A 27,377-nucleotide genomic window follows, 5' to 3' on the forward strand; every position below is an offset into this window, starting at 1 on the left:
GCACTTAGCCGGGGTGGTTTTTGGCTTGGCGCAGGTGTTTGTGGGGTGATTCTCGCCACATTTTACGCATCTGAACTGAGCTTTGCATAGCTTCTGGGCATGGCCAAATTTTTGGCACCGGTGGCACTGCCCAGAAGATGATTTCTTTCTCAATGGTTCTGTGGTGATTTTGAGTCCACAGATTGATTTTAAATTATAAATGTCTTTGTAGATGTTATGAATTTCTACTAAGACTAAAGGCATAGGTGTCTTATTTGATCTAAACATTCTAGTGACCTTTATGGGGGGTAGTTCCTGTAGGTTAAGGTCAGTAACTATTTCATCTGTGTCAATATCCTCAGAGACTCCTCGTAAGACTACTTTCAGATTTTTTTCAGAGGCAAGTGAAAATGTGTGATATTGGGTTCCTCTAGTATCCAGTTCCTTTGTAAGGTTTCTATAGTCAGCCACCGTGGTGGGCTGAATTCGTATTCCCTCGTCTGCATTTTTAGCAGACGTGTAATGAATTTGTGAATTTGCCATGATGGTTCTGAGTGTTGTCCATCTCTGCTTTTCCCTTAGGATAATCGGTGGCACCTTTTCATTGTGGGAAACAGAGGGATCTGAAATGGGAACATCCTCTTCCATACCAACAACATTTGTTGATTCAGCAGCAAGAATTTTTCTCTTCTTACGTGCGTGAGTTTCTTCTTGATCAGAAGGATTAGAGGTAGAGACAACTAGATTGAGTTTTTCCTCCACTTGTGGGGAGTCTTCATTTTCCTCAACTTCAACTTCAGGTGAGGAATACAAATTTAAGTAGCCGGGCCAATCCCGTTCAAACTTTTTGAGGAGCTTTTTAATAAAACTGAGTGCTAGCTTTTTATCGAGTGACTCAATAATAGTGTCGGGGTCAATCATGCTAGTAGGCCATGTCAACTTGAACTTCTTTTGTAGTTTATCAATGAGTTCAAGAGCTGGCTCTCTTTCGAGCAGATCAGCAAATACGTCCAGGTCAGGCACGCTCATATCGATTTAGTTGCGTATGTGCGTTAATAAAATATCCCGCAGGTCTAAAGACCTGCCAGCAGAAGTTTTTGTAAAATATCCCGCAGCCGCAAAGGACTACCAGCAATATCAAGCATAGGCGCGTCAACTAGCAACAAGATGTTAAAATACAACAACGACACTAATGGCAGTAGGCCTAGCGTATCGCCTTTGCGAAGTCAGTTGACTTACCTTGTATGGGAAATAAAATGTAAAATGCCTGTTTATTGCGGCAAGCAAATAACTGATATTACTAATGAATATAAGCATAAATCTCTGAAAACTTATCAGTCAAATACACAATTCACCATCAATAACACACGACACAAAACACTAACACGCGAGCCGCCATTTTTCCACTCAGTCTCATCCTAAAACTAATTTCATACGTCTCACGTATTTATAGCATTATACAGTGAACAAGTCATAACATGCACATGTTCCTGCCGATGCGTACCGAACTTGTAAAATCCCGATCACTTGAAAGTGCGCGCCCGCCAACACTTTGCTTCTTAAGACCTGTCGTCGGATTTCAACGCCGATCGGCTGTAACTTGCATTTTGTACACTTCCTTGGAAAATAAAGCAACCCTTACGACCTTTACTTACGTTATACAACAGTTATATCATCAAAATTGATGATAAAGTTTTCAGCACCTAATTTTTGTCCTTTATGCTTTCATCGCTCCCTTATTTCAATTCAAAGTCCCCTTTTGCTCATGAAGACACTGCCTTCCCCCCACCTGAATCGTTTCCAACGCCCCCAAGGGGGAAGTACCACCGATCTAAGGCTTGGTATATGTGTACGTCCTCTTGTTATGTAGATTACAATTTAATTAAATATGAATAACATCATGAAACTAATATTTAAAAGAAATGCTTTATTTCTCACCACTGTTACTTTACACACAACTTCAAATACATCTCGGACAAACATTCAATAAATGTTGTCGTCTTTGGCTGCAACAAACAATCACAAAATATCACAACAAACAATACAACTCTTCTTCATGTACGAAGCAACATTTTCCAGAATTCGATAATACATAATTTAAATCGCATAAATCTACGCGCGGAGGAAGCATCATAATACTTGGATATGCTACTAAACACTTTTTTTTTTAATCCTTCACCGTATTCATTTAAAATTCATGATATTCTTATTAAGTGTTTTCTATTGTACCAAAAAAGTTGATTTGAAAAGCAAGAATTTAAAAAAAAATGTCTAAAATATGGGATTTAGTTTTTTATTTTAAAATTATAATTTTTAAGCAAAACAAGCAATAAATATCATAAACATTTGAAGGAGATTATATGGTGTGGTTGTTGTTATTATTATTATTATTATTATTATTATTATTATTAAAAACGGCGGTATACCGCAAAATATTTGCTCGTTTTAAATTTATATATGATTTATGCGTCTTGGTAGATACTTTAAAATAATTGATGACTGGAACTATGAAATACACGATATTTAGATGGTTTAACTAAAAAATCATTTGAAATTACTTAAGACTTAAAAACTTAGATCACCTAAGTTATCAGGAATGTTTCTTGGAGGAGATCGCTATATATAAACATTGTACATTTAGATTTTTCAGATTCTTAAAAAGGGAAAAAGTTTCAGCTCGGTAACTTAAGTTTGTCACTGTCGCGGTATTGCATTAATGTGTTGAAGAAAGCGTAGTAGCTGCGAGTGTCATAATATCATTCACTCAAGCTTAAATTTCTTTAGCGAGTTTTAATTCGGTTATTTATTATAAACTTTTTCCCAGTTTTTTCGGTTGATTTTATTTTATATATTCCTATATATTTTGGAAGACTGGAATTATAGACTGATCGTTTGTGAAAATGTCACAATAGACTTACCGAACTTTGCACCGTTTTATTTTATTTTATTTTATTTTTTTGAAAAAAAAAAGTTCATTATTAACTTTGTTATCAGATGGAGCTGTTTGTAAATGATTACGTGCATGAAATATCCAGTGAAACATGTCATAGTAATAATTAGATTTAAAATGTATTTTCTAAGCAAACTTTTGTAAATCCCAATCAGTATTTACTAATCTCCATAGAAAATGAGTGGATATTTTCTAAGAGTGATATTGTTCAGAAATACTGAAAAAAGAAAAGAGCAAGTAACTGGATTATATCCACCATGAAATATTCAATTAGGTCTGATAAATAAAAGGCAAACATGGAATTTTATTTTGATTTATGTAAGGGTTCCTTATTAGTAGTTCAATCAGAATTACCAGAAGGTGAGGATGTTGGTTCAGATGATACAGTTGTATTAGATGGTGCGGTAGTTGGTGGTTCAGATGATACAGTTGTATTAGATGGTCTGGTAGTTGGTGGTTCAGATGATACAGTTGTATTAGATGGTCCGGTAGTTGGTGGTTCAGATGGTACAGTTGTATTAGATGGCCCGGTAGTTGGTGGTTCAGATGGTACAGTTGTATTAGATGGCCCGGTAGTTGGTGGTTCAGATGGTCCGATAGTTGGCGGTTCAGATGATCCAGCAGTTGGGGTGGTCGGCTCAGTTGTAACTGGAGTACAAGGTGAGCATTTTCCTACCAAGAGCATATCATTATATTGTAAAAAGTGAACTTTTTTTGCAAAAAAAATAAACAATAAATAACAAATCTATATGCTGTATTTGGTCACTTCTTAAATATTAAACTTGGACTTTATATTGGCTTTATTAGTTGACCACAGATTTTTTGAAAAATATATACAATTGTCTACAAGTTTCACCAGCGGTTCTGTCTGGCTTCTTCAGGACATGTGTAACGGTACATGGAACTCAACGTGTGCTAGTAAAAAAGAAGAATGGAGTAACACTGTGAAACAAATTAAACCGACGCGTAACATAATAAGCATGGAAGGCGGTGTGCATCAGTCATTGTTTTTTGAGCGCGTTGTATAGTTTTTGGCGAAATGAAATTCTGGTAAGCTGAGCGAACTTATTAGGCTTTTCCAGATATCTTTCAGAATTATTCCTTGATTTTTGTTTAGATTTTCTCCAGAGCGGAGTACCACGGCAGCTTCTTTAAAGTTTCTATATCGAAAATCCCTTTCTATATAGGGCATGGAGCTTTTTATCGCAATCGATGGTGTGGTTAGTGATCAAGAAGTGATGAGCTAATTCTGAAGTGTCTGTGATGTTGTTGTTCACGTCTCCTACATGTTCATTTTTTCGAATTTCAGCCTTCTCGATGTTTGCCCTATGTAATTTAATTCACAGGAACATGGAATCTTGTATGCACCTGGGTGTTTGAAGAAGGCATTAATATACTTTGGTGACCTTAAAATCTGACGTATTGTCTTGACCGGTTAAGAGCAACTCTAACGTTGAAGGACTTAAGAAGTTTTGCAATTTTTGTTGACACTGAGCCTGCATATGTATATTGCGTGACAGAAGGTTGCTGTTGTGGAGGGTTTCTATGAAGAATCTTTTTGATTATATTTCCTGTGTAACCGTTGTTTACCAGGGTCTGAGATATGAGAGTGAGTTCATCAAGGCGATCTTTTTCTTTTGAGATAATATTGGGCGCTCTATTTTTAAGCCTATGTATTATGTTGAGTTTTTTGCGCAATATTGTGAGTCGATTTGAAGTGCAAGTAACGTCCAGTGTGTGTTGGTTTGCGGTAGATTGTAAGCTGGATTTGTCCATCCTCTTGTTTCTTGATTATTGTATTCTAGAAAAGGTAATTGGCTATTCTTTTCAAGCTCTAACATGAACTGTATTTTTTGGTGAAAGGAATTTATTTTTGTAAGAAATTCAAATAGTGTTGTTTCTGTGCCTCTCCAAATTATGAAAACATCATCTACATATCTCCGCCAAACCAACGGCTTTGGGTTTAATTTGAAAAGAATGTCAGTTTCTAATTTTTCCATGAACAGATCAGCGTAGAGAAGTGATAAGGGACTGCCCATGGCTAAACCAGAAGCCGACATACTAAAGAAAGGTCTCACCTTCGCTATCACTCCAGATCACACCCCAAAGATTGATATTATTAGAACATAGAAAAAGCACTCTCTTCATTTCCGGAAACAATAGTAAATGATATCCGATTAAAAAGCACTATTATCCTTTCAACTTCAAAACCATCCAACCTCAATATAACTCCACTTGAAAAGCGAGCTCTCTCAAACCTAAAGAAGAACAAAGATATTATCATCCTAAAAGCAGACAAATGCAACTCGACGGTCATCTTGAACACCAAAGACTACATAACAAAGATCACAGAGTTAGTTTCAGACACGTCAACCTATCGCTTATTAGATTTCGATCCAATTTTAAAAAATCAAAGAGACTAATAACCTATTACCGAATATGACAAGTTGGTCTTCAGACTTACAACGAAGTCTGAAATCTCTACACCCACTGACGCCACGCTTATATGGTGCCACCAAAGTGCAAAAAATTGGAGTTCCGCTTCGCCCGATCGTTGACAGAAGAAATTCTCCCACATATCCATTAGCTAAACATCTAGCCTATCGATTGAAAGAAAACATAAAAAAAATCATATTCCTTCATAAAGAATTCTAAACATTTCACTTAAAAATTAAAAGGCATCTCCATCTTAAAAACAGACATCCTCGCAAGCTTAGACGTTGTTTCTTTATTTACCAACGTACCAGTTGAAGAAGTTATCAATATCCTGGACAGTCTCTATCTACATGACACAGCTCAGCTTTTTTGTCATTGCCTCAAAGTGAATGACACAATATACGAGCAACTTGATGGTTTAGCCATGGGCAGTCCCTTATCACCTCCCTGCGCTGATCTGACCTTCAGTCGAAAATATCTTAAATATTCTCCAGGGAAGATCTCCCCCCCCCCGGGTCATCCCTGGATATTGTGTAAGAGTGTGGTTGGCGGGAGTGTTGAGACTGGATTTTTTTGCTTAGAGGGTGGTAAATGTGTGGAATGCGTTGCCAGGGGTGGTTGTGAGCTGCTTCGTCTGTGAATGAGTTTGAGGAGAGGTATGATGTATGTTGTGTGAACAGTGATTGGTGTGTCAATGTAGAGACTCCCGCGATGAGTAGTATTCTGATTGCACGGACATGCCGTTTTATTAATAATAATTTAGAATACAAGCTGATCGGCATTTGGAACATAATAGACCTGACATCACAATTATGGAACATTGATAGGTTTGGATTATCGATATCGCAGTACTCAGTGATAACAACATCAAGAACAACGAACTGGGAAAAAATACTAAACATCGAGATCTGGCAATCGAAGTTGGCTGGCTGTGGCTTAAACACATCAAAGAAATCCCAATAGTTATCGGTGCACTTGGTGCAATTTCAAAAAAGCTCTCCAATTATTTACAAGAAATAAACATCATTGAAGTGACCACATATGATCTACAAAAAACAGCATTACTTGGATGAGTCTATATTTTACTACGTATTATTCTTACAGATTATTCTTCGATTCTTGGGTAGAATCTGAATTGTTCTATATAACCAATCAAATTTTTGTTTATATGATATCTTGTTTTGGCTGTGTATCGATTATGTAAATAAAGTAATAATAATAATAATAATAATAATAATAATAATAATAATAATAATAATAATAATAATAATAATAATAAAGTACAAAAGTTTATCAGCGCATCCGTTCAATCGCAAATAACAATGCTTGGTATATAGGCTTCATCTTTGGATGCAATTTAAAGGAAAATAATCTATTTTTAATGCTTTTTTTTTAATGATAAATGCAAAAAGAAACAAGGATATGATTTTGACAAGGTTATGAAATGTTAGAGATTAACAATAAAACTGGGAATTGAAATATCACCATAGAGCGATTCCTATACACTAAAGGGCGATTCAAAGTTTTCGGAATTTGTTATATTATGTTTTCTTGTCATAATAAAAAATTTTCTCTTTTCTGTACTCCAGTTTAAAAGGTTGGTCCTTGCTATCGACATCATATAAATATATTTACTGTTTGGAAAGAAGTCGACGGATATCGCCATAGGTGCCATGTAACGAGTCACGTAACGATTATATATATATATACAACAAAATCTTTTAACAATCCGTCTTAACCAACAACTCATTTAACAACGAAATTACTGCAATGTTTATATAACCAAATAAGTCGCGCTTGTAAAATATACAAAACACTTGCAAATTGAGAGTCGAAATTTTTGATTATTGATATTTCATTTGTTCCTCACGACAATTCCCATGATGTCTGTGACCGATTTATATTATTCACAGAACACTATCAAGCAGTGCCACTTTTGCGAAAATCCGACTAGTATATCAAAAGTTATAGGACATTCATGAGTCGCCGACTGCAATTTTTGACTAGTAGCCGAGTATAATTATTTTGTTTTATGCTAATTTTACCTCTAAATTTTTTCGATTGCAATCCAAGTTGAAAGTGTTTAACAAATTTAAACATAGATTTTAAGCACCAAATTCCATTCAATTACATATAGCTAATTGCACAATTATTACCTTTCTCTTTTCGCATTTTCTTCTAAATAGTAACTTCTTCACTCATTATTATATAAACAAAAAGTGCATATTTATACTTTTCCTGGATCGGATACATTCAAGGAATATTTGAGCGATTTAGCTTTTTATTGATATTCTCATATCAATAAAAAGAATGAGAACCCCTGTTATAATTGATGATAACTTATTATTGTTGTGGCCTAAATTGCTGATAATACGCGGAAGTAGCCGCAGTCACAGGTGAAGGGTTGAATGTGCCAACGAGAATACTGAAAGAGTGTTGTTTACTTGAATACAAGTGATTCTCAGGTTCATGCAGTTTATGAAAATCCAACTTTACGTCCTGTCATTCTAGGAATGTAAACTATAAGGGGGAAAGCATATTCCAATTTCAGAGTTCTCTGTGACTTTGAAATTAGAATATGAAATATTCTCATTTGAAAAAAAAAAAAAAAAAAAATATATATATATATATATATATATATATATATATTGTACACTCGTATACAATATGTAATTATATACTCGCATATACACCTCTAAGAACAGCATTTACCTATTATTCCATCCCTTAAAAATTCTCTAAAGGCAGTGGCAGTTTATTTATTTATTTATTTTAAATAGACAAACCAGAGAAACACACCATTAACAGATACAACGTTCTACGGCCATAGCATCAGTGATCGATTTTAATTCCAACCAAACAGACTCCATTTGTGAACTCCGGGAAACCAACCAGATACACTACCTGACCAAAAATATCGGACATCCCTTCGTAGCAGTGGATATGGCTATATACATCATGACCATGGTTGCTACAGGTACAAGAGGATGCATACGGTCTTGCAATCTTCAGAAGAAAACATTAAGAGTAAAATAAGCCGTAAGGAAAAGCCCTGTGACTAATTCGACGTGACATTTATCATGGGATGTCACCTTCGCAACATTTTAGCTCGCGAAATGTTTACCCTGTTGCAGCTTTCTCGATCAACCAGGGGCGCGCCAGTAGTGTCTCCTGCGTCTGTGTGCAAAACTTTAGTTGGCGCCCCCCCTCCAATAAAAAAATCACTTTAAAAAAAAGTTTTTTTAAAAGTATTTCCTCCTTTTTGGCACCTGTGTGCGTCGCACACATTGCACATTATGGTCGGCGCGCCCCTGAGATCAACTGCAAGGAATGTTATAGTGAGGTTGGTCTAGGAGCAACAACACAATCGTGACCTGATAGGTCAAATAAAATCTCAAAGCAAGACCGTCAAGTGCTGAAGCGCGTGTCGCTAAAAATTGCCTGTCCTCGGTTGGAGTTCCCGCTGGCGACTTTAAAAATGCCTCTACAAGCAATGCTAGCACCATAACTGTTCATCGGGAATGGAAGAACATAGGTTTCCATGGCCGCGCAGCCACACACACACAGGAGTAACATCAGAAGGGTAGCGACAAGCGTGGATGGAGTGATGGGAAGCTTGCACCATTGGACTCTGGAGCAGTGAAAACGCACTCTCTGTACGCTTCACTATCTGGCAGTCCGACTTACGAGTCAGGGTTTGGCGGACGCTGGAAGAAGCCTGTCTGAATGTATCATGCCAACTGTGAAGTTTGGTGGAGGGGCATCATGGACTGGGCTGGGTTCCTAGTTTCAATGACAAGGAATCTTAACGCTACGGCATATAATGACATTCTGTATAATTTTGTGGTTTTTATGCTTCCAACTTCATGACAAAACACTACTGGTGCGCCCCTAGAAAGCTGCAACAGGGTCAACATTTCGCGAGCTAAAATGTTGCGAAGGTGACATCCCATGATAAATGTCACGTCGAATTAGTCACAGGGCTCTTCCTTACGGCCTATTTTACTCTTAATGTTTTCTTCTGAAGATTGCAAGACCGTATGCATCCTCTTGTACCTGTAGTAACCATGGTTGTGATGTATATAGCCATATCCACTGCTACGAAGGGATGTCCGATATTTTAAATTCGAAAAGATAGCCCTTTCCCTTATCAACAGGACAATTCCCCGTCAACAAAGCGACGCGCGCTCGCTCGCGTGTGTATATATGTAACGAATAGTTTGATGAAATGTGTGCTGAAGAACTCGACCGGTCTGCACTGAGCACCTGATCTCAACCCCATCGATCACCTGTGGGATGAAACTGAACCTCGATTGTGAGCTAGGCCAAATGGCCAATCATCAGTGACCGACCTCACTGAAGAAGATTGAAAGCTGCTATAGTAGCCTTCAATCTTCTTTGTGGACCAATTCCATATTGATTTCTTGACAATAAGATTTGGGATCAGATAATGTATTTGAGTTCTGCTAATTAGTTCTCTGAAAGTTAATTTTATTATCTCAAAAGGTCCCCGCTTTGAACCAGACCTTCAATAGGAATCAAATTATTATCCGTTTCATTTTAATTGTTTGAAATGAGACTAATTATAAAGGGTGCTATACTGGAAATAGACAGTGACACATAACATTCTTTAAAAAAAAAATGCACTCTCTTAATTCATTTTGTGTAAAGAAAATCGTATGAAAGGAAACAAATAAGCAGACAGAATTTAATTCTCTTCGACCTTCCACATGATAGGTGAGGATATTCAACTAGTGTTTCATGGCATGACATGAAATGTGATTTAAACAATATTAGCCAAAAGAATTTCAATCATTAATGAAAAGATGTGATATCAGAGATCTATCTGGACAGCGTGAATTTCTACTAATTATGCCAAAAGGATGAAAACCAGATTAACAGTATAATGTAAATTAACACTAAATTTAAAAGTAATAAGTAATACTTGAGATATGAAAAAGTAATAAATAAAACCCGGGATATAAAAGGAAGATTAAAAAAAAGGTAATGAATCCAAATCCAAATAGAAGTGATAAAAAAAAAGTAATCAATAAAACCAAAGATATTAAAGAGTAAATGAATAACCCAATATCTAAAAAGATAATGGATAAAAACCCAAAATATAAAAGACGAGTAAAAGTCAGATTAAAAAAAGGAAATTAAACACAAAGATATGAAATACGTACCAAAATTAGAAGGTTAAAAGACCACCTTATGGGAAAAATAATGGAATAAGAACATGTATATTTGAACATGAAACTGGATGATGGATATAAAATCAGTCATGATAGTAAAGTACACTTTATGGGAGTGAAACCGTATCGAATACAGCCGTCTTCAAAAGTGTGAAAGAAAACTGATAGAAGGACTCTCTATATATACGGCATTAATGGACACCCGGAATTCTGAGTGGTTGTTGGTTTCGTACATTGATTTTTATATGATGGAGCTGCCAAATTTCTGAAAGGATGTAAGGACCATGAATATTAATAGCGTTCCCATTTGTCTTAATAGCTACTGAATCAGATATGCGTTATGTTTTATTTTATTGGATGTCGGGGATGCTAAATTTTCAGTTTGTGAGTTATATTCCTCATGGTTGCATTCCATGAGGTGAATAGCAATTTCGCTGAATGCTGTTTTGGGATTTTTGTTGGTTTGTTTCTTCTTCTTCTTTTTTTTTTTTTTTTTGTAATTTTATAAAGATTTTCTAGAATGGGAATGTGGCAGTCTCGAAAGTATCGACGAGAACCTAAACTTCTTTAGCACCGATGTACATCGAATTGCAATTTAATTGATGGGAAACTGTAAACGACATTGTAATGGAGGATTTATATAGTTCAAGGCTTTGTACAGGTTTTTGTATATACGGGACTTTTAAGATTTTATTACGAGAATATTATTTTATTTTGTGAATTTGGCAGCTCTTATTCTTCTTCAACCCATCCGTCTCATAGAACGCGAAGAGTCCTCTGACTAGAGATCATGACAATTAATGCAGCCAGAACGTCACTTCTCTGCTACGTCCCCTAAGGTCGAGTATTTGTGCGTGTAGATCTGTATGCTCGCGGGACCGGTTTTCCTGTTGTGAGGGATGAAAAACCCTAGTTTCCGGGGGGGGGGGGGGCTAGTCTCGATCTCTAAGAGACTGACTAACTTACCATTTGGTTGAAAAGCCTTGATAAAAGTTCCTTACATCATACACAAAATTCGAATGCGGGTCTTTTCAACAAAAGGACTTGTCTATGCCAGTTGAGCTACGGAGATTCCCTACGGGAGGTTAAATACATAAAACACTGTTCTTTTTTTTTCTCTAAAAATGCACAAGACATCGTCCACGTAGCGGCAGTGGAAATAAATACCATGTGGGAGGGTCGGTAACAGTATATCTGACTCCTAGGGTGCAAGTTGATCGCTAATCTGTTTGGTCCATCAGGAGTCCAACCGTTTATGCATAAAATCCTTTTCGAATTTAAAATAATTACCGAACTAATTAATATAATCAAAAATAAAATGTCTGAGAGGGGTAACTTTGTGCTTGATTCTAAACGTGAGCTTTTAATAGTAATGTATGAAGGATGTCGAATGTTTGAATTCGACATTCGAATTTAAAAAAGTGTGAAAGTTGTATTTTTCCTTAAGTGAACTCTCAGTAACTACATAAAACATAAGCGCAGAAGAAAAGAGTAAAAAAAATGCTTCTTAGCTTCTATATTTACTATAAAATAAGTCCAGAATTTGAAAACTGTTCCATTTAAAAATTTTTTTTTTATTTCCAAAATTTTCCAAATTTGGTAGACTACAGAATTGTTACTATTTTATTTTATCATTCAACCGAACATTCGAAAATCTTTAGGACATAAATCACGTGATTATAAAACCCTATTTTTTGTGCTTTTGTTTTATTAACTCCTTTTAGTATACTATTATATGGAAACTTTGGCGCATTTTGCTTAAAATTTTGTGTAAAACACAAAGAAGCTAAAAGGTGTTACATTTAGCACACACCGAATTTTTAAATCACTATAACATAAGTGGGAAAAGCATTGAAAATAATATCTGAATTTTTGATTCAAACAACAAATTATGACCGTAATATTAAAAAAGGTTATGTTTCTCGAAATATGTGTATGAGAAGTGAACAAATATTACACTCCCTTTCGAATTTACGAAACAACATTTTTTTTTTTAAAAAAAAAGAAAAAAAGGATGCAAATACAATTTTGACCCTTTGCTTTAAGGCGGATTCAATTTTTAATCAATTCAATTATATTTATATTAATTATTTATATTAATATTAATTTAATATAAAACAAACTTGAAACAAAGGGGAAAAAGTTTTTTGTTAAAAAAATATTTTCAACCTATATATATATATATAATAAATTTATAACATTCACTGAAATTTAAAAAAAAAAAAATAGGAAGGAATAACTATTTTTAACCATGTGACTTTTTTTGTTTTCCCAAAACTGAAGCATGCATTCAAGGGAAGATTTCCGATAACATCATTAGGAAAAAAAAAAAAAAAAAAACCAGACTATATTCGTCTGATTCAAAACACAGGATATCGACAATGCAAGAATGCCTTGTTTACAAAAATGTTGCTAACTGAATTGTGGGTTCAAGAAGAAAGGGCACTTCCCTTCTATTGATCACATCTCATAGATTATATCAAAACAACAACGTAAATGATAGACATGTTGATGCAATTGTGGACACCTGAAACCATTCTTCAAAACAATCTTATTGCCAAATCTGATCTGTATGTTGTTTTTGCGAGCAAGCTCAGTTTTATCCTTCAGACATCAACCAGGTATTGGTAAAAAAAAAAAAAAAAAAAAAAAAGAACTAATCAGTGTGATATTTTCCTTGTTGTCGTTGTCTCTTCGGCGTTAAAAATGCTAGTTTGTTTGTTTGTTTTATCGCAATTTTGCAATTAGTATTCCGGCAAATTAGTAATATTATGCCGGCTTGGTTGGCCGAGTGGGCGTATCCGCTCTCCAGCCAAAAGGGGCATGGATGTTTGTGGTTCTGTAAAACTACTAGTCGTGGTGGTGGTGGTGGTAGGCAGTAGATGGCGCTGGTGTAAATGATGACAGAGACGGAGAGATGTAGAGTAGGTGCCCTCCCTCGATGAGTCTTTGGACTCCCTGGAATAATAATAATAATAATAATATTGTACTGCTTTGCAAAATACCACTACATGTCAGACAGGTTTCATTCATTTGCAGCAAGCAAGACGAATGAGATCGCCAAATGAACTTCATTCGAGCTGAAATTGAGGAGGAATCGATGTTCATTGGCACAGAAAAGAGGAATTGGAGGTGAGTGGGAAGTGTTCCGAAACCTCACACTAGGAAAACACTGTTTTTTTTTTTTTAGTTTTTTTTTTAGGATTATTTCCTATTTTGCATTATAATTTAGTAAATGAATGGAGAAGATAAATTTTGGCTTTTCTGCTGGGCATTCAGTGTTGTCACCAAGCCACCGTCACTATGCAAAGATTTACTCTCAGCCATTTTCCATAGACACTTGCAAATCACTTAACTTAATAAATAAGAACTGAATGGAAAATACTATTTTAAAACATCTGCATGAGTGAATTACTATTTATATTATTTACGCACAAGTATACTGATTTTGTTTAAGCTGCATTTTTTTGTATGGATTGCTATGCCTCTGACTGGCTGAACCATTGTTACATACGCGCGCACACACACACACAACACACATTCGTAACCTTATATTAATGCGATTATTTTCTTAACTTTTATCATTTGGAAATTTTAATCTTCAGTTTTCTTACCAAATCAATTCTATTGTTTTCATATTAGTTTCGTTTCATCTTTTTTTATCATATCTCGTTCTGATTTCTTTACATTACACATCTCTGAAGAGGCTGAATGTGCAATTAGACAGATTAGATTCTCTTAAAAATTCTTTCGTGTTTTTGTTTTTTTTTTACAGAAGAAGCTGAAGTATCCGGTCTCTGATTAGGCGACAGAAGTGAGTTACTATAACTTAACTGCGCGTGATTTAATTAACATACGAACACCTTATAACCTTAGTTGTCTCCACATAAATCCTACAAATTTACGAAAGAAGTTTAAGTTTTATTATCGATATTATCTCCATTTCTGACGCTTAATTAAACGTCAGAAATGGAGGAACCACAGACGGGTGGCAACATCTTTTGACAATTGCTCCAAGATCAGATGTTGAGTCCAATTACAAATGCAACTACTATTCTTAATACTGTTGGATTAGTAGAAACTCAAAACCAAATCTCTTAGAATCAGGACCATGTGGAGATAGTCAAATATTAGTTCCTTGTTCTGCACCTGAATTACGTATTTCTTGTCAAGTGGTACAAAGCATGAATTGATAATCAACCTGGTGTCTCTTTCTTATTAGATGGAACTGCAGTTTCTCCTTTTGATAGTCCTTCACATCAAGTTAATAGAGGTTCCATGATGATGTCTTGAGGTACATCCAGAGCGCCTACTGCTGTTGCGACAAGCAGTCATGAAGTACATGATTAGCAGCTTCAACTACAAGGTCAGAATGTCGCTGAGAAGATACGCGAGGCAGTTCATTTTCCATAAAGATCCTTGTCACAACATTAATGTGAGATCTGCTGTAGATGTGCTACCAAAAGTAACCACAAACATCATATGAAGCTGCATGAAGATATCAGACATGAATCTTCGTTTTACCATATACTGGATTCGGACACAAAAGCAGATGAAGATGAAGCAAGAGATGTAGTGCATGCTAAATGAAATGAAAGGAATTACGAACATACATGGAAGAGTGAAAGAGTGGAAGGAAAGATGGCCGCGCCAAAAATGTTACAAATGATTCGAGGGTGGGCGCTTTATACAGATTCCATTATTAGAGGTGTGATGAATAACAAGGTTCATAAGGTTTGTTTTTCCTGGAGGTAGAATGAACAGAGTGATTGAAGCATTGGACATGAGAAATAAGAGAGCAAAAGAGTTGGTGGTTGTAATAGGGATGATTTCGATGGAAACAAGAAAAATGTCACATTGGATCTGAGGAGGTTATTAAGGAGAGTAAAAGATAACAGTATGGTAGGAAAGGTAGTCAGTGTGTTGCCAAGATATGATAGTGATGAATTGAGCCGGCGACCAAAGATTATGAATGCTATGTTAGCCCAGCTATGTGAGGAGAAAGGAGTGCATTTTGTGAACGTGTGGGATGAATTTGAAGGACGGATGAAACTGTATAAAGAAGATGTGCTGAATTTAAATGGTTTTGGTGTGAGTCGGCTGGGGAGAATGTTACTGGAAGGAGAGGTAATGAACAGATCTGAGGTCGTGCAAGAAGAATATGGAAGAGAAGGAAAGCAGGGCAAATGGAAAGGTGAATATCATGACTGAAGTAAATGAGAGAGTGGAATCACAGCACAAACAGGGGAAACGAAGAGAGTGAGGGTGGATGGCAAGACACTTTATGATACATGTGAATGCTGGATTCAGAAGTGAATGTGTGAGTGGACAAAAAAGGATCGAGATGGCCTGGGATGGGAGGGGAGAATTTAAGTGTGTTGGATTCTGAATATATAGAGACTGGAGTAATTATTATTTGCTTCAGAATCCAACATGATCTTCCGTCACAAAGGCTAGACTTGTAAATATTATTTAATGTAAACAACTTATTTTACAATTTAATATTCATATAACTACCTTAATTTTGTCTAATATTTAATTAATTAATCAAAGATATATGTATTAATAATGAAAAGACTGTATTAAATATTATTAAGCTATTTTATTTATTACTATGTTAATATTATAAGAGTTTGTATTTGATAATTTAACTACACATTAATTGAAATGTTAATATTCTCTATTTATTCCTATTTGTAGAAGTTTAACGTTAAGCAATAGCTCAGTTTTATTATATTTTGTTTTGTTGTCATGGAGACGCATGTAAGTAAGCGAGCGCGAGTTTTGGAACACCACGTGAGGAGAAGGTTTATTGAAAATAGTTTTAGAAAGAAATCACGAGAATAATTTAGGCGGGAAGAAGGGATATAAAAAGGAAGAACGCTGGAAATTATTATTAATTAAGAGAGAGAAAAAGGAGAGGATTGGCATTAGGTTGGAATCGGAGCATTCGGCATTCGGGAATCACAGTGCGATAATAGCGAGTCGGCAAGTCACTCAAGCAGCTAAATAAGGTCTACTAGTCGAGAGGCGGTTAGCTAATAAATTGTAGAATAACAATTATAGCTACGGAAGACAGCTGAGTGACTACTAAATAGACTAGCGATATTTGAGTTGAGATTCAATTTCAAGGCCGACCTTTCAAGGACATACAGAACCTTGAAGCAAAGCACAGAGTTATTAGCGAATAGTAGAGGCTGTAAAGTTGAAGTTTACCGTTAGCTGTGCTTAGAAATATATTGCCTAAAGAATTAAATGAATGCAGGAAGAATGAACAGCTGTGCATATAAAACCTCAAGTTAAGGAATTATTGTGAATTGCCTTAATTCATAAGTGATCAGTAGTATTTCATGCAAGAACGTGTGTTTATGTGTATATAGTGACCGACGATTAATTCAGTTATTGCTTAGAAGATTTATTTAATGAGTGCCGTTTACTGTTTAAGTGTTTACGGTTATAAAAAGTGTTTGTGTATAAAGTGATGAAGATAGAAGATTATCGGTAAGATTATTCCAACCATTAATATTTCTATACAGAGAAGTGTGTGAGTTTCATCCTAGAATTTCCTTATGTTAACAGTAACTATTGCGAAGATTAGCTGAAGTGTAAATTTAAAAGTGTTTGCTTGTAAAGAGGTGTTACTGCGATTTTATTATATTTGGAACTTAAGGAACTGTGAGAAGACTGTATTAGAGATAACAGATTTACCATTGTCTGAATTTGTATGACAGTATTATCAGAAAGGCTGAAGTGTTTATAATAACTTAATTAGTGATTTGAAGTTAAGTGTAAAATTTGTGATTTTAAAATTAAATGTTTGTTTTTGTTAATCTAAAGTTGTATTTTGTCTGAATCTCTTTTACTGCACCATTCATAAAATATTCGAACCAAAGCGGGTGAATTAAGTTAGTTAAATATACTCGACCAGTATATATATTAAGGAGAAATAGTTGAGGGTTGGTTTATTTTCAATTCTTGAACTAATTCAGATATAAAGTGGCGCAGTCTTTAAATATAAATTTTCTTTATATTTGAATTAGAAATCAACCTACAGCTTATCAATTAGTTAAGATGATCGTAATAGTAATTATGTCGGATCCAAAGTATAGATTGAGAAGAAGTAGGATCCAACTAGTGTAAGGAAAGTTGCAGAATTGGTGGTAATATAGAGGAAGGGAGTGTGGAAGGTATTGAAGTGTCACATCGAAGAAGTGATGTTCGTAGGAACCAGAAATGATTTCTTATGTTTGTTTACTAATGCCAGAAGTATTCGAAATAAAGGGAACGAAATTGTTGCATTGATTGAGTTTATTCGCCTTAAAATTGTTAGGAGACATGGTTAAATAAAGATGACATCCTGACAGGAATAGAGATGAACGGGTATGATATTTTTCGTGAAAACAGACAGGAAAGAAAGGGAGGATGCGTACACTGTTGATGGTAGCAGATGAGCTGTGCCCATCTAAGGTGAATTTGCAGTTTATTTTGCTGTTTAATATATTTTATATTAAACTGTATATTGCAGTTTAATAGTGGCTGCGGTTTTGAGGCAGTATGGTGTGAGGTACAGGTGAACAGGTTGAAATATTTAGTGGTGTTGCTATAGAACTTGTAATGTGGAAGGTAATAAGAAAGAAATGTATAGGAAAATTAGCCGGGTTAGCAAGAAATGAGAAATTATTATGGGTGACTTTAATTATGATAATATATACTGGAATCAAGAGACTGTATCTGGGGAAAAAGAGAATGAATTTCTATAGTTTTTTGAGAGACAATTACCTTAGGTACTACGTAACAGAAAGTACACGAGGATCAAGGGTATTGGATTTGATCATATCATCAGTTGTTATAAATGTTATTATAAATTGGATGTCAAATCTTCCACCAGTTAGCGAGAGTGACCATGAGGTGATCACTTGCAAGGTGGCCAGTCTGAGGACTTCTGTTAGAAAGGGACATACGAGTGTGTAGAATTATAATGCTGATAATTACGCAAAGCCCCTCATGCAACTGGTTGTCATAACCCTCATAATTATGAGGGGTTATAATAACCAGTTGCATAAGAAGTGCAAAGAAGTACAAAGAAATAACTTGGAATGACGAACTGGATGGAAAAGATATCAATGCTGCTTGGGCCCTACTCGATAACTATTTAGTGTAGGAAATATCAGAATGAATTCCAAAGTTCAAGAAGGTAAATAAAGCAGGTATAAAATGAATGAATCAAGAGATAAGGTATGCAATCCGGAAGAAGAAGAAGAAAGTATTATGGAAGAAGCACATGATGAGGGGTTATAACAACCAGTTGCATGAGAAGTGCAAAGAGCAGGAGAGGAAGGTGACTCGCTTGATAAGGGTAGCAAAAGTGAAATTGTGAGCAGCAGTTAGCTAATGCCGCTAAAAACACCTAGGGAATTTTTTTGATATGTAGCTAGTAAAACAAAGAATGATTATGGAAGGATGGCAGTGATTGGTGAACATTGAGGAATGATAACCGCTGCAGAAGATATAGTTGAGGTATTTAATGAATAATTTATAAATGTATTTCATTCTTGTGAATGTGACATCATGCAGAACTTGAATGCAGTGGGAAAGGAGGAGGAGGAACTGTTAGTAAGTGAGCAGAAGATATAAGGAATTGAATAAACTTGATGTAAATAAGCTGTAGGGATGGATGTATTTCACCACGTGTTTTGAAGGAATGTTCCAGGGAGTTAACAACAGTTTTTATATATCTATTTAACATGAGTCTTGCACTTGGGCCAAGTTCCAAATGAGTGGAAAAAAGGCAAAATTATTCCGATTCATAAGGAAAGTGATAAGACTAATGCTTTGAATTATAGGCCAGTCTGTGTGTCTGGAGTTGTGGTTAAAGTGTTAGAGAAGTTAGTTAGGACCGAGATTCAGAAATGGGTTGACAACAGAAAAATACTATTTGGTGACCAACATGGATTTGTTTAAAAGAAGATCGTGTTTTAGCAATCTGCTTACTTATTATAATAAGGTGACAAATGCATTGGATAAAGGGGTTGCATACACAGTGGTATATTTATATTTTTTCAATTTTTACGTTTATATCTTTTTTCATTTTCATATGTGATCATACATCCTAGGTAGTTAAATGACTTCACCTGTTCTAAGATCTTGTTATCTATTACTATTTTAGTTCTTGCTGGATCTTGTCCTTTAAAGGCCATAGTTTTTGATTTTTCTGTTGATATTATCATACCATAATCTTTGGATATCTCATTTAGATTTAAAATAGCTTTATGCAAGTTATCTTCAGAATTTGTAATTATTATTTGGTCGTCGGCAAAGAGGAGAGTGTTTAAGTTTACTGTAGGAGAAAGTTTAATTCCTTGATGTAAATTTTTATTTAATTTTATTATTATTTCATTTAAGTAGATGGTTTATCTCTCTCGTATATAATAGCTCGTGATTTAATTTTATTTGTATTGGATTATTTTCATATATACTTGTGATAGCTTTTAGGATATTATTTGGTATTTGTCTTTCTTTTAATATGTTAAATAATATGTTTCTATATTAATATTTTTATTTTATTATTAATATTAATTATTATTAAATATTAAATATTAATTAATTAATTAATTAATAATAATAATAATAATAATAATAATAATAATAATGAGTCATTCAGGAATGATGTCATATTTAGGGAAGAGTGAGAATCTGATAAAAGAGCGATTTTTTTTGTTACTACACTGGAGGATTACGTAGAAGGTGAGGGGATTTTTCCATTTTCTTTTTTTTATCTGATTATTGGCAGATTTTGTTTGAAATACATTACGTACTTTTATTAATGTCTAATTGTTCAAATTACTAAAGTGAAAACGAATTTATAAGAAAAATCCATTTTTTTTGTACTTTATAGAAAAATTTCATTTCTGTTTTCTTTTCTTTCTTTCTTAATTTCTTTTTCTTTTTTCTTTCTTCTATTTTTTTTAATTCCGGCATTTTGCAAACAGATTGAGGAACTTGAGAAGAAACTAGTATTATTAAAGCTATTGAGACCTTCACGAAAAAAATACAATATAATCATATCCATGAAACAACTACTTCTACTTTGGCTTACCTAGTTTCAACCTTTGATTATTAATAGCCCCCAGGGAAACCGCCAGACAAAATGAAAGAAGAGTCATAATGCCAAGACCTATCACGAGTTTCTGTTCCAGTGCTGTCCTCTTTCGCCACCATCCTTCACTAAATATCAAGTACAAAAGTTATTTTGGTTTGAAAAAAGTTCCACGAACTGTGCTAGTTAAGTGTATCAACTTTTTTAAGTTGATACACTTAACTTTTAACAAGTAGAATAAATAATAAAAGTGCTTTTATATAATTAGCTTCTGCATTTCTTTAAAATGACAGAAAAATTGATATAATAACAGGATGACCTCTGTTAAGTAGTTTTGTTGTTAACCGTTTCGGAGTTGGTCATTGGTATATGGAAAGAGATCTTACCATAGTGATCAGTAAGTCTTATCTGACCTCCTTCTGACATTAAATATTTACTTTCTGACCAAGGAAAAAAAAACGCTGCATATATTATGCGCAAAGCTTACAGAGGTACTTACAGGTTCCTAATCTGCCAAGATCGCATTCGTAACTATAATTTTAGGATAATGCGGTTAAGTCTCATGTTTGATAAAGAGATTTTAAATATTTTAAAATATCAATAAATATTTTGACAGTAAACTTACTCTGAATTCAGATAATCTCGGGAACTGCGCACATTCATAGACATTTTCAACAAAAATTATGTTGTAACACAATGACTGGAAAATTCGTCCAATTGCTAGAAATAAACAAATAATTATGCAGCGAAACACTAGAAGTCAATTTCAAGATTTTTAAAATGAAATTTACTGAACAGTAAAAATCAATTCATTTCATTTTTTTTTCCATTATTATTTAGAGTTTTCAACAGTGATGATGATAATTACCTTTTTCGATGCATTTTGCAAAATGCTGAGTACTTATTAGATTCGGTGTCTCTATCCATCCGTATGAGGACTCATGAACATACTCTAACAGAAAGATTTTGATGAAATTTGGTATATGGAATCTCTGTTGCAATTTGCAGAATTTTCTCAATGTTTGCTTTAAACTGGGCCATTTGAGTGGTAAAATTCAACAAAACAATTCGAAGCAATACGAAATTAATGTAAACGCTTAAATCGGATGACCAACGAGTTAGCGATTTAACAACAGATCTCACCATGGATGTTAAATCGTTCGCAGAGTGATTTGAATCCATCATCTCCTTAAAACCCAACGTTTTGTATACATGTCATAAATTACATCTTTATAATGTGGTCCACAACAGATCTACTTCATTTCCTCATCGTTTTGAAGTCTAACCAATTGAGTTCGTCAACCTTGAAAAGGACCGCATTTTCCTTCCAGATGTTAAGGTTTACCAAAATGATAATTGTAGTTAAACATTAAATGAACTCAGAAAAGCCATCCAGACTAACTGTTATCTTCAGAGGTGAACTCTCTTACTATCTAGCACAAAAGCTAAGGAATGAACGAAAACCTTCTACAAATGATTATCACCAATAAAGATATAATTCTACAGAAGACACTTAAAGTGCTGAAAAACACGCAGTTGTTAAATAGATATCACAAAGCATTATTGATGCCATCTTTAAAAGGCTTGTCCATACAAATATATCTTAAAAGAAGCCGAGAATAAATACACTACCCTCTCTCTCTCTCTCTCTGTTGAATGTGTTCAACGATTGGTTTATCTATTTTGTAGAAGGAAAAATCCGAGTTGCTGTAAGAAAAGAGCGACAGGTTGGATTACATTAAAACAATATCATTGCGAGTACTACCCCCCCCCCCCCACTCCATTCACCAAAGTACTGTTGGGCACAGAATACATCAGTGGGAATCATTGATGTATTCTGCACTTAAAAACAGTACAAATACGTTGCCTCGGTAATCTGTTTTCGTGCATCAGTTAATTGGGGAAATTGTAGCTATAAAGAAAACAAAATGTAACGGACTTAGTATACTATAGATTAAGATACCCAAGAATAATGAATATACTGTATTTTAATACATTTATTGTACTCTGAGTACAATAAATGTACATTGTACTTTGCCAAAACATGTACATTTATTGTACATGTTTTGGCAAAGTGGTTCATTTAAAAATGAACCATTCGAAGAGAATACAGTCCGAATCTTTCCTGACAGAATTTTAATTGGGCTTCTTCGGGTATTCCTAAGTAAATCTTAGGATTTACTTAAAAATTCGAACTTTTTCTCTCACAAAATAGGCCAACTCGCTGAAGAACACACGCAGTTGATAGATAATAAAGTTTCTGTAAAACAATGCCTATATGTTAAATGCAACTAAATTCTCTAAGGTCTTCTATTCAAAAGAGATGGAGCTCTTTAAACTTTTTTTTTACATTGAACCGTCTCTATTTATACACCAACGGATGAGAAAGTGATAGGTGCATATGCATTCAAAACTCTTTGAGCAATTACAAAGTTATTTTTAGATCAGGCCAGGATCAAAAATTTCATTTGACTAATATTTGCATTTAAAATATATAAGCATAATTTTTTTTTATTTTTCACTGTGTGTGCGTGTGATCACTATTCTTAGTATTTTCCCGATAATGTAAAGCACATCTCACTAGAAGATGTATACTGCAATGCATTATGGGTGGGGTCACTACCCAGACCGGTTTCAACCTTTTTTGAGGTCTCCTCAGTGAGTAGCTAGACCCTAAATACCAAGGTTTTAGTAATACGGAGCCTTATCACCTTTATCTATAGAAGTTGCAACAAGGTGTTTTTATTTTTAATAAAAATCTCTGGAGGAGATATAGATGTAATAAATTTTTTATTACATCTATAGGATGTAATAAAAAAATTTTTATTACATCTATATCTCCTCCAGAGATTTTTATTAAAAATAAAAACACCTTGTTGCAACTTCTATAGGTAAAGGTGATAAGGCTCCGTATTACTAAAACTTTGGTATTTAGGTACTTTGTTATCCTAATATACAATATCCCCAAGTTAAAAAATTTATTTAAGTAAGTAGTGAAAAAAAAAAAAAAAATATATATATATATATATATATATATTTTTTTAATATATACTAATATATATATATATATATATATGTGTGTGTGTGTGTGTGTGTGTGTGTGTGTGTGTGTGTGTGTGTGTGTGTGTGTGTGTGTGTGTATTACCCAAAGAATGACTTCTTAATAAATAGGGTAGTAGCAATATTTCAATAAGAAACAATGAATCTTGCACATACTTAATAAATATTCTGCGTAAAAAAAAAAAAAAAAAATGCTCCAATGGCTCCATGTTCGGTTTTTATTAATTTTAAAATCCTTGAAGGATACAAAAACGAATATTACAGTCATATTTTACAATTTTCTTCCATTCATTTAATTAATTGCTAAAGCCAATGAAGAAAAGTTTATTTTGTATTTTTATTTTATCATTTTTTTAAGTATAAATCAATTCTTGGTCCCAAAGCACAGGAAGAAAGGGAGAATGCACAGTTTTCGAGTTAAGACAACATTGGCGCTTATTTATTTAGAAATAGAGAATTTTAAAAAAATGCAGATAGTTCCTGAACAATGTAATAAAATGGAATATGGCCGCGATATATAATCATAAAGGACAAAGGTTATCCTAACTGCTGAATCAGAATAAAGTTTGAAGCACGAGGTTTATCTGAAAGTTTATGGTGTACTCATTTCGTCGCAATGGAGCTTAAAAAGAATGTGGAATGATTTATCTAGTATTCCTAATGGGATGAGTTTGGTCATGAATTTTCTGTAACACGCAGAATGTTCGACGTCATCTCTTTCTATTTAAAGCTTTGCCTTTTTCTAATCCAAATGACTATATGAAGTTCGAAATAAAACAAACTTAAATTAGATTGAATTCTGAATAGGATTGAATTTAGAAACTTTATTTGCATGCTCATTGTGAAAACACTTCATCGGTTCCTCGAATCATTCCTAAATCCTAACGTCTATCACTGACAGGGAATGCTAATAATCATAATTCAAAAATCTGATTTATTCTTGCTCATGATGGAATACTCAGAAAACCACAAACCACATCATCGCAACATACGTTTTTTTGGATGTTATGGATGAATGGTTATTATACAAGGGTATTATCTCATTTGCAAGTCCATCCCGGTAACCAGAAGAATATTCAAATTGAAGAATGTTTCTTAAATTAGAAAAATATTGAAAAATTGAAAAATATTAACAAAAATTTTTTTAAATTCTATATGGGTAAATTTTTATCTGTTCGTCTGCTGCATGCGCGAGGTGCGTGATCCATTCTATCTACTGTTTACAAGACGATTTCAGATATCCATCTGGAGCAACCAGTTCTTTTACATGGAAGAGCTCGCAGTTATGGGAATACAGTCATATGTTCCTATCCCTCATGGATATTTTGACACGTTATACACAAGCAAGAGAGTTTTATTGTTATTTTCAAGGGTAATAGCTATTCAGGTTACTGACGGATTATTATTATTATTATTATGATTATGATTATTATTATTGTTGTTGTTGTTGTTGTTGTTTTGTTTTTGATGTCTTCATTTTAGTTAAAGAATTCACTAATATCTCTAAATCGTCAATCAGTCGAAATCATTGCGATATCCCAATGCCTTTCAAACACGTCTCCTTGGTCTACTATTTATGATTCAACACTTTATAATATTTCCTTAATATAAGTTCGACTTCCAGTTTATGAATTAACTTAAATATATATACAGAATTTTTGGTCAAATTTAAATGCGAGTAAAAGTTATTAAAACCGAAGTATATTAAAAATGTTTTCAATTTTGAATATAAGCTATTAGTCTGTCAAAATAAAGAAAAATAAAAGCACCTATTGACGTCCACTGTTTGAAGATGACGCTATAATGTCAGCGCTTTTTATATCTCAAAAAAAAAAAAAAAAACACAAAGGCAGGGATGAGCGTAAAGAGAATTCCAACAATAAAAATAATAATAAAAGTGATTTAGAGTTTTGTTTTTCTTTTTTTTGTTTATTTGTTTAAGAAAACAAGGGATTTTGAAATGAATTCCATTTGATCCTAAGAAAAAGAACATTTTATATTTCCAGAAAGATCGGAATTTATATCTTGACAAATATATACAAGAAATAAAATTTCCTATTAAATCCAGTTTTAATTTCTTTAGAACAGCTGTTATCTATCAGTTGAAAATTAACATTTTGTCTGGGGAACCATAATGTGTGTGTGTGTGTGTGTGTGTGTGTGTGTGTGTGTGTGTGTGTGTGTGTGTGTGTGTGTGTGTGTGTGTGTGTGTGTGTGTGTGTGTGTGTGTGTGTGTGTGTGTGTGTGTGTGGTACTCTGCAAGACGACCATAGAATAAAATTAATTTGATGTCATTGTATAAGGATATCTAATGAATTAAGGCTAACTGTCTGTAGAAATCATTCCTGTTTTATAATTCTTAACTAAAAAACTACGAACAAAAAATAGTTTATCTTTATACTCAAAATATGGAAAAACCCTGTCGTATGATTAGAATCTATTTAAAATTATTCTAAGAATTTCTAATTAAAAAGTTATGACAATAACAACACTGTTGGATCTTACCTGTTTTCAGAAACTGTGTACGAGAAAGAATAGTTTGCAAAAACAAGCAAGCAGCCTACTGATAACAATTAAGTCTCGAGTTAACAGCAGGTTACATACATATATTGCAACGTGTTCTGTTCTACTGTATCTGATAAGCTTATCGCCACAATACGTGATAGCTTTAAAACAATAAAGCTGAAAGGCAACGATGACCAAGGAAGATATCTTATTCCACCATATCTTAAGCGTTAACAATAGTTAATATTGAAACTACACTGAATACCAAAATGTTCTTAAACTGATGGTTGTTGATAAATGAACACTTGCGTAACTATAGCATTTTAAAAGAAAATTATGATTTATGCAACTGTTGAAACATGCAGTTAATCTACTTTTAGACAAATATCTCTATACTTGACTGGCAGCCTAATTGGCCGAATGGTTGCCGAGCCTGTTCTCCAAACAACTGGCTTCAGGTTCGAATCCAGCCATGGGCACGAATCTTTGTAGTTGTCTTTAGGCGGGAGATGAATTCCAATACGAGACCGTTATCTCATTTATTAAAGGCCTGCATTGGCTTGAAAAAGCCACATAGCTGGTCTCTAGAGTAGGGTCCTCTGGGGCTTAAAAAATAAATAACACATACCTAAAATAATAAAGAAAAATAATTCCTTAGTCGACCCATGGTAATAATATACTATAGGTTTACTAGCATACCTTTCGTGGGTGAGAGACAAAATTATCAACCAATATTATTGTTACTTGACACACCTTCAAAGAATCCAAGGACTCATCGCGATGAGGCGTTCTACTCCACACAACCGACCATCCACACTACTTACTCCTCCATCTACACACAATACCAGTATACCCCCCCCCACACACACACACACAACAGCAAACTTTTTCTTTCAGTAAACTATGTGTATTCTGTGGCCAATTTGACTGTATGACGAATTAAAAAAGTATTTAGAGAAGATTTTCTAAGTATTATTTTTCACTAGATATTTATTAAGTATTCTTTTTTTGTTTCAAAACACTATTTATCTCCTGCTTAACTCCTGGCACTTAACAGATCTCAAATCCGACCAACCATAGAAGTATTAAGCATAGTGTCATCTTCTGTATAAATCAAGAATAGAAGAACACTATGCCTAATAAGTGATCTCTCTCT

The 27,377-nt window shown here is 34.2% G+C and overlaps 1 protein-coding gene across 1 annotated transcript; it reads right to left on the reverse strand.

The window, feature by feature from the left end:
* Positions 1–1,886: 1,886 nt before the first annotated feature.
* On the reverse strand, positions 1,887–26,316 carry LOC150109405 (uncharacterized). The gene is made up of 4 exons (XM_090407924.1): positions 26,222–26,316; positions 21,282–21,376; positions 20,657–20,784; positions 1,887–3,601 (listed from the first exon to the last, which is right to left on the reverse strand). Exons 2-4 carry the CDS (start codon positions 21,323–21,325, stop codon positions 3,270–3,272), a joined length of 504 nt encoding a protein of 167 aa, XP_090264050.1. The 5' UTR covers positions 21,326–21,376; positions 26,222–26,316; the 3' UTR covers positions 1,887–3,269.
* Between the last annotated feature and the right edge of the window lie 1,061 nt (positions 26,317–27,377).

Source organism: Typopeltis vanoorti, chromosome 2 (genome assembly GCF_054136105.1).
Source record: "Typopeltis vanoorti isolate ZY-2024b chromosome 2, IOZ_Tvanoo_1.0, whole genome shotgun sequence".
In the NCBI taxonomy this organism is placed as follows: Eukaryota; Metazoa; Arthropoda; class Arachnida; order Uropygi; family Thelyphonidae; genus Typopeltis; species Typopeltis vanoorti.

Excerpts from the sequence above, each read along its gene's own strand:
- LOC150109405 (XM_090407924.1), bottom strand. The coding sequence starts at position 21,325 with ATGTCTATGAATGTGCGCAGTTCCCGAGATTATCTGAATTCAGA. Across the intron at positions 20,785-21,281 it reads CGAGATTATCTGAATTCAGA|TGAAGGATGGTGGCGAAAGA; the intron begins GTAAGTTTACTG and ends CTTGATATTTAG. Across the intron at positions 3,602-20,656 it reads TAATCAAAGGTTGAAACTAG|GAAAATGCTCACCTTGTACT; the intron begins GTAAGCCAAAGT and ends TGCTCTTGGTAG.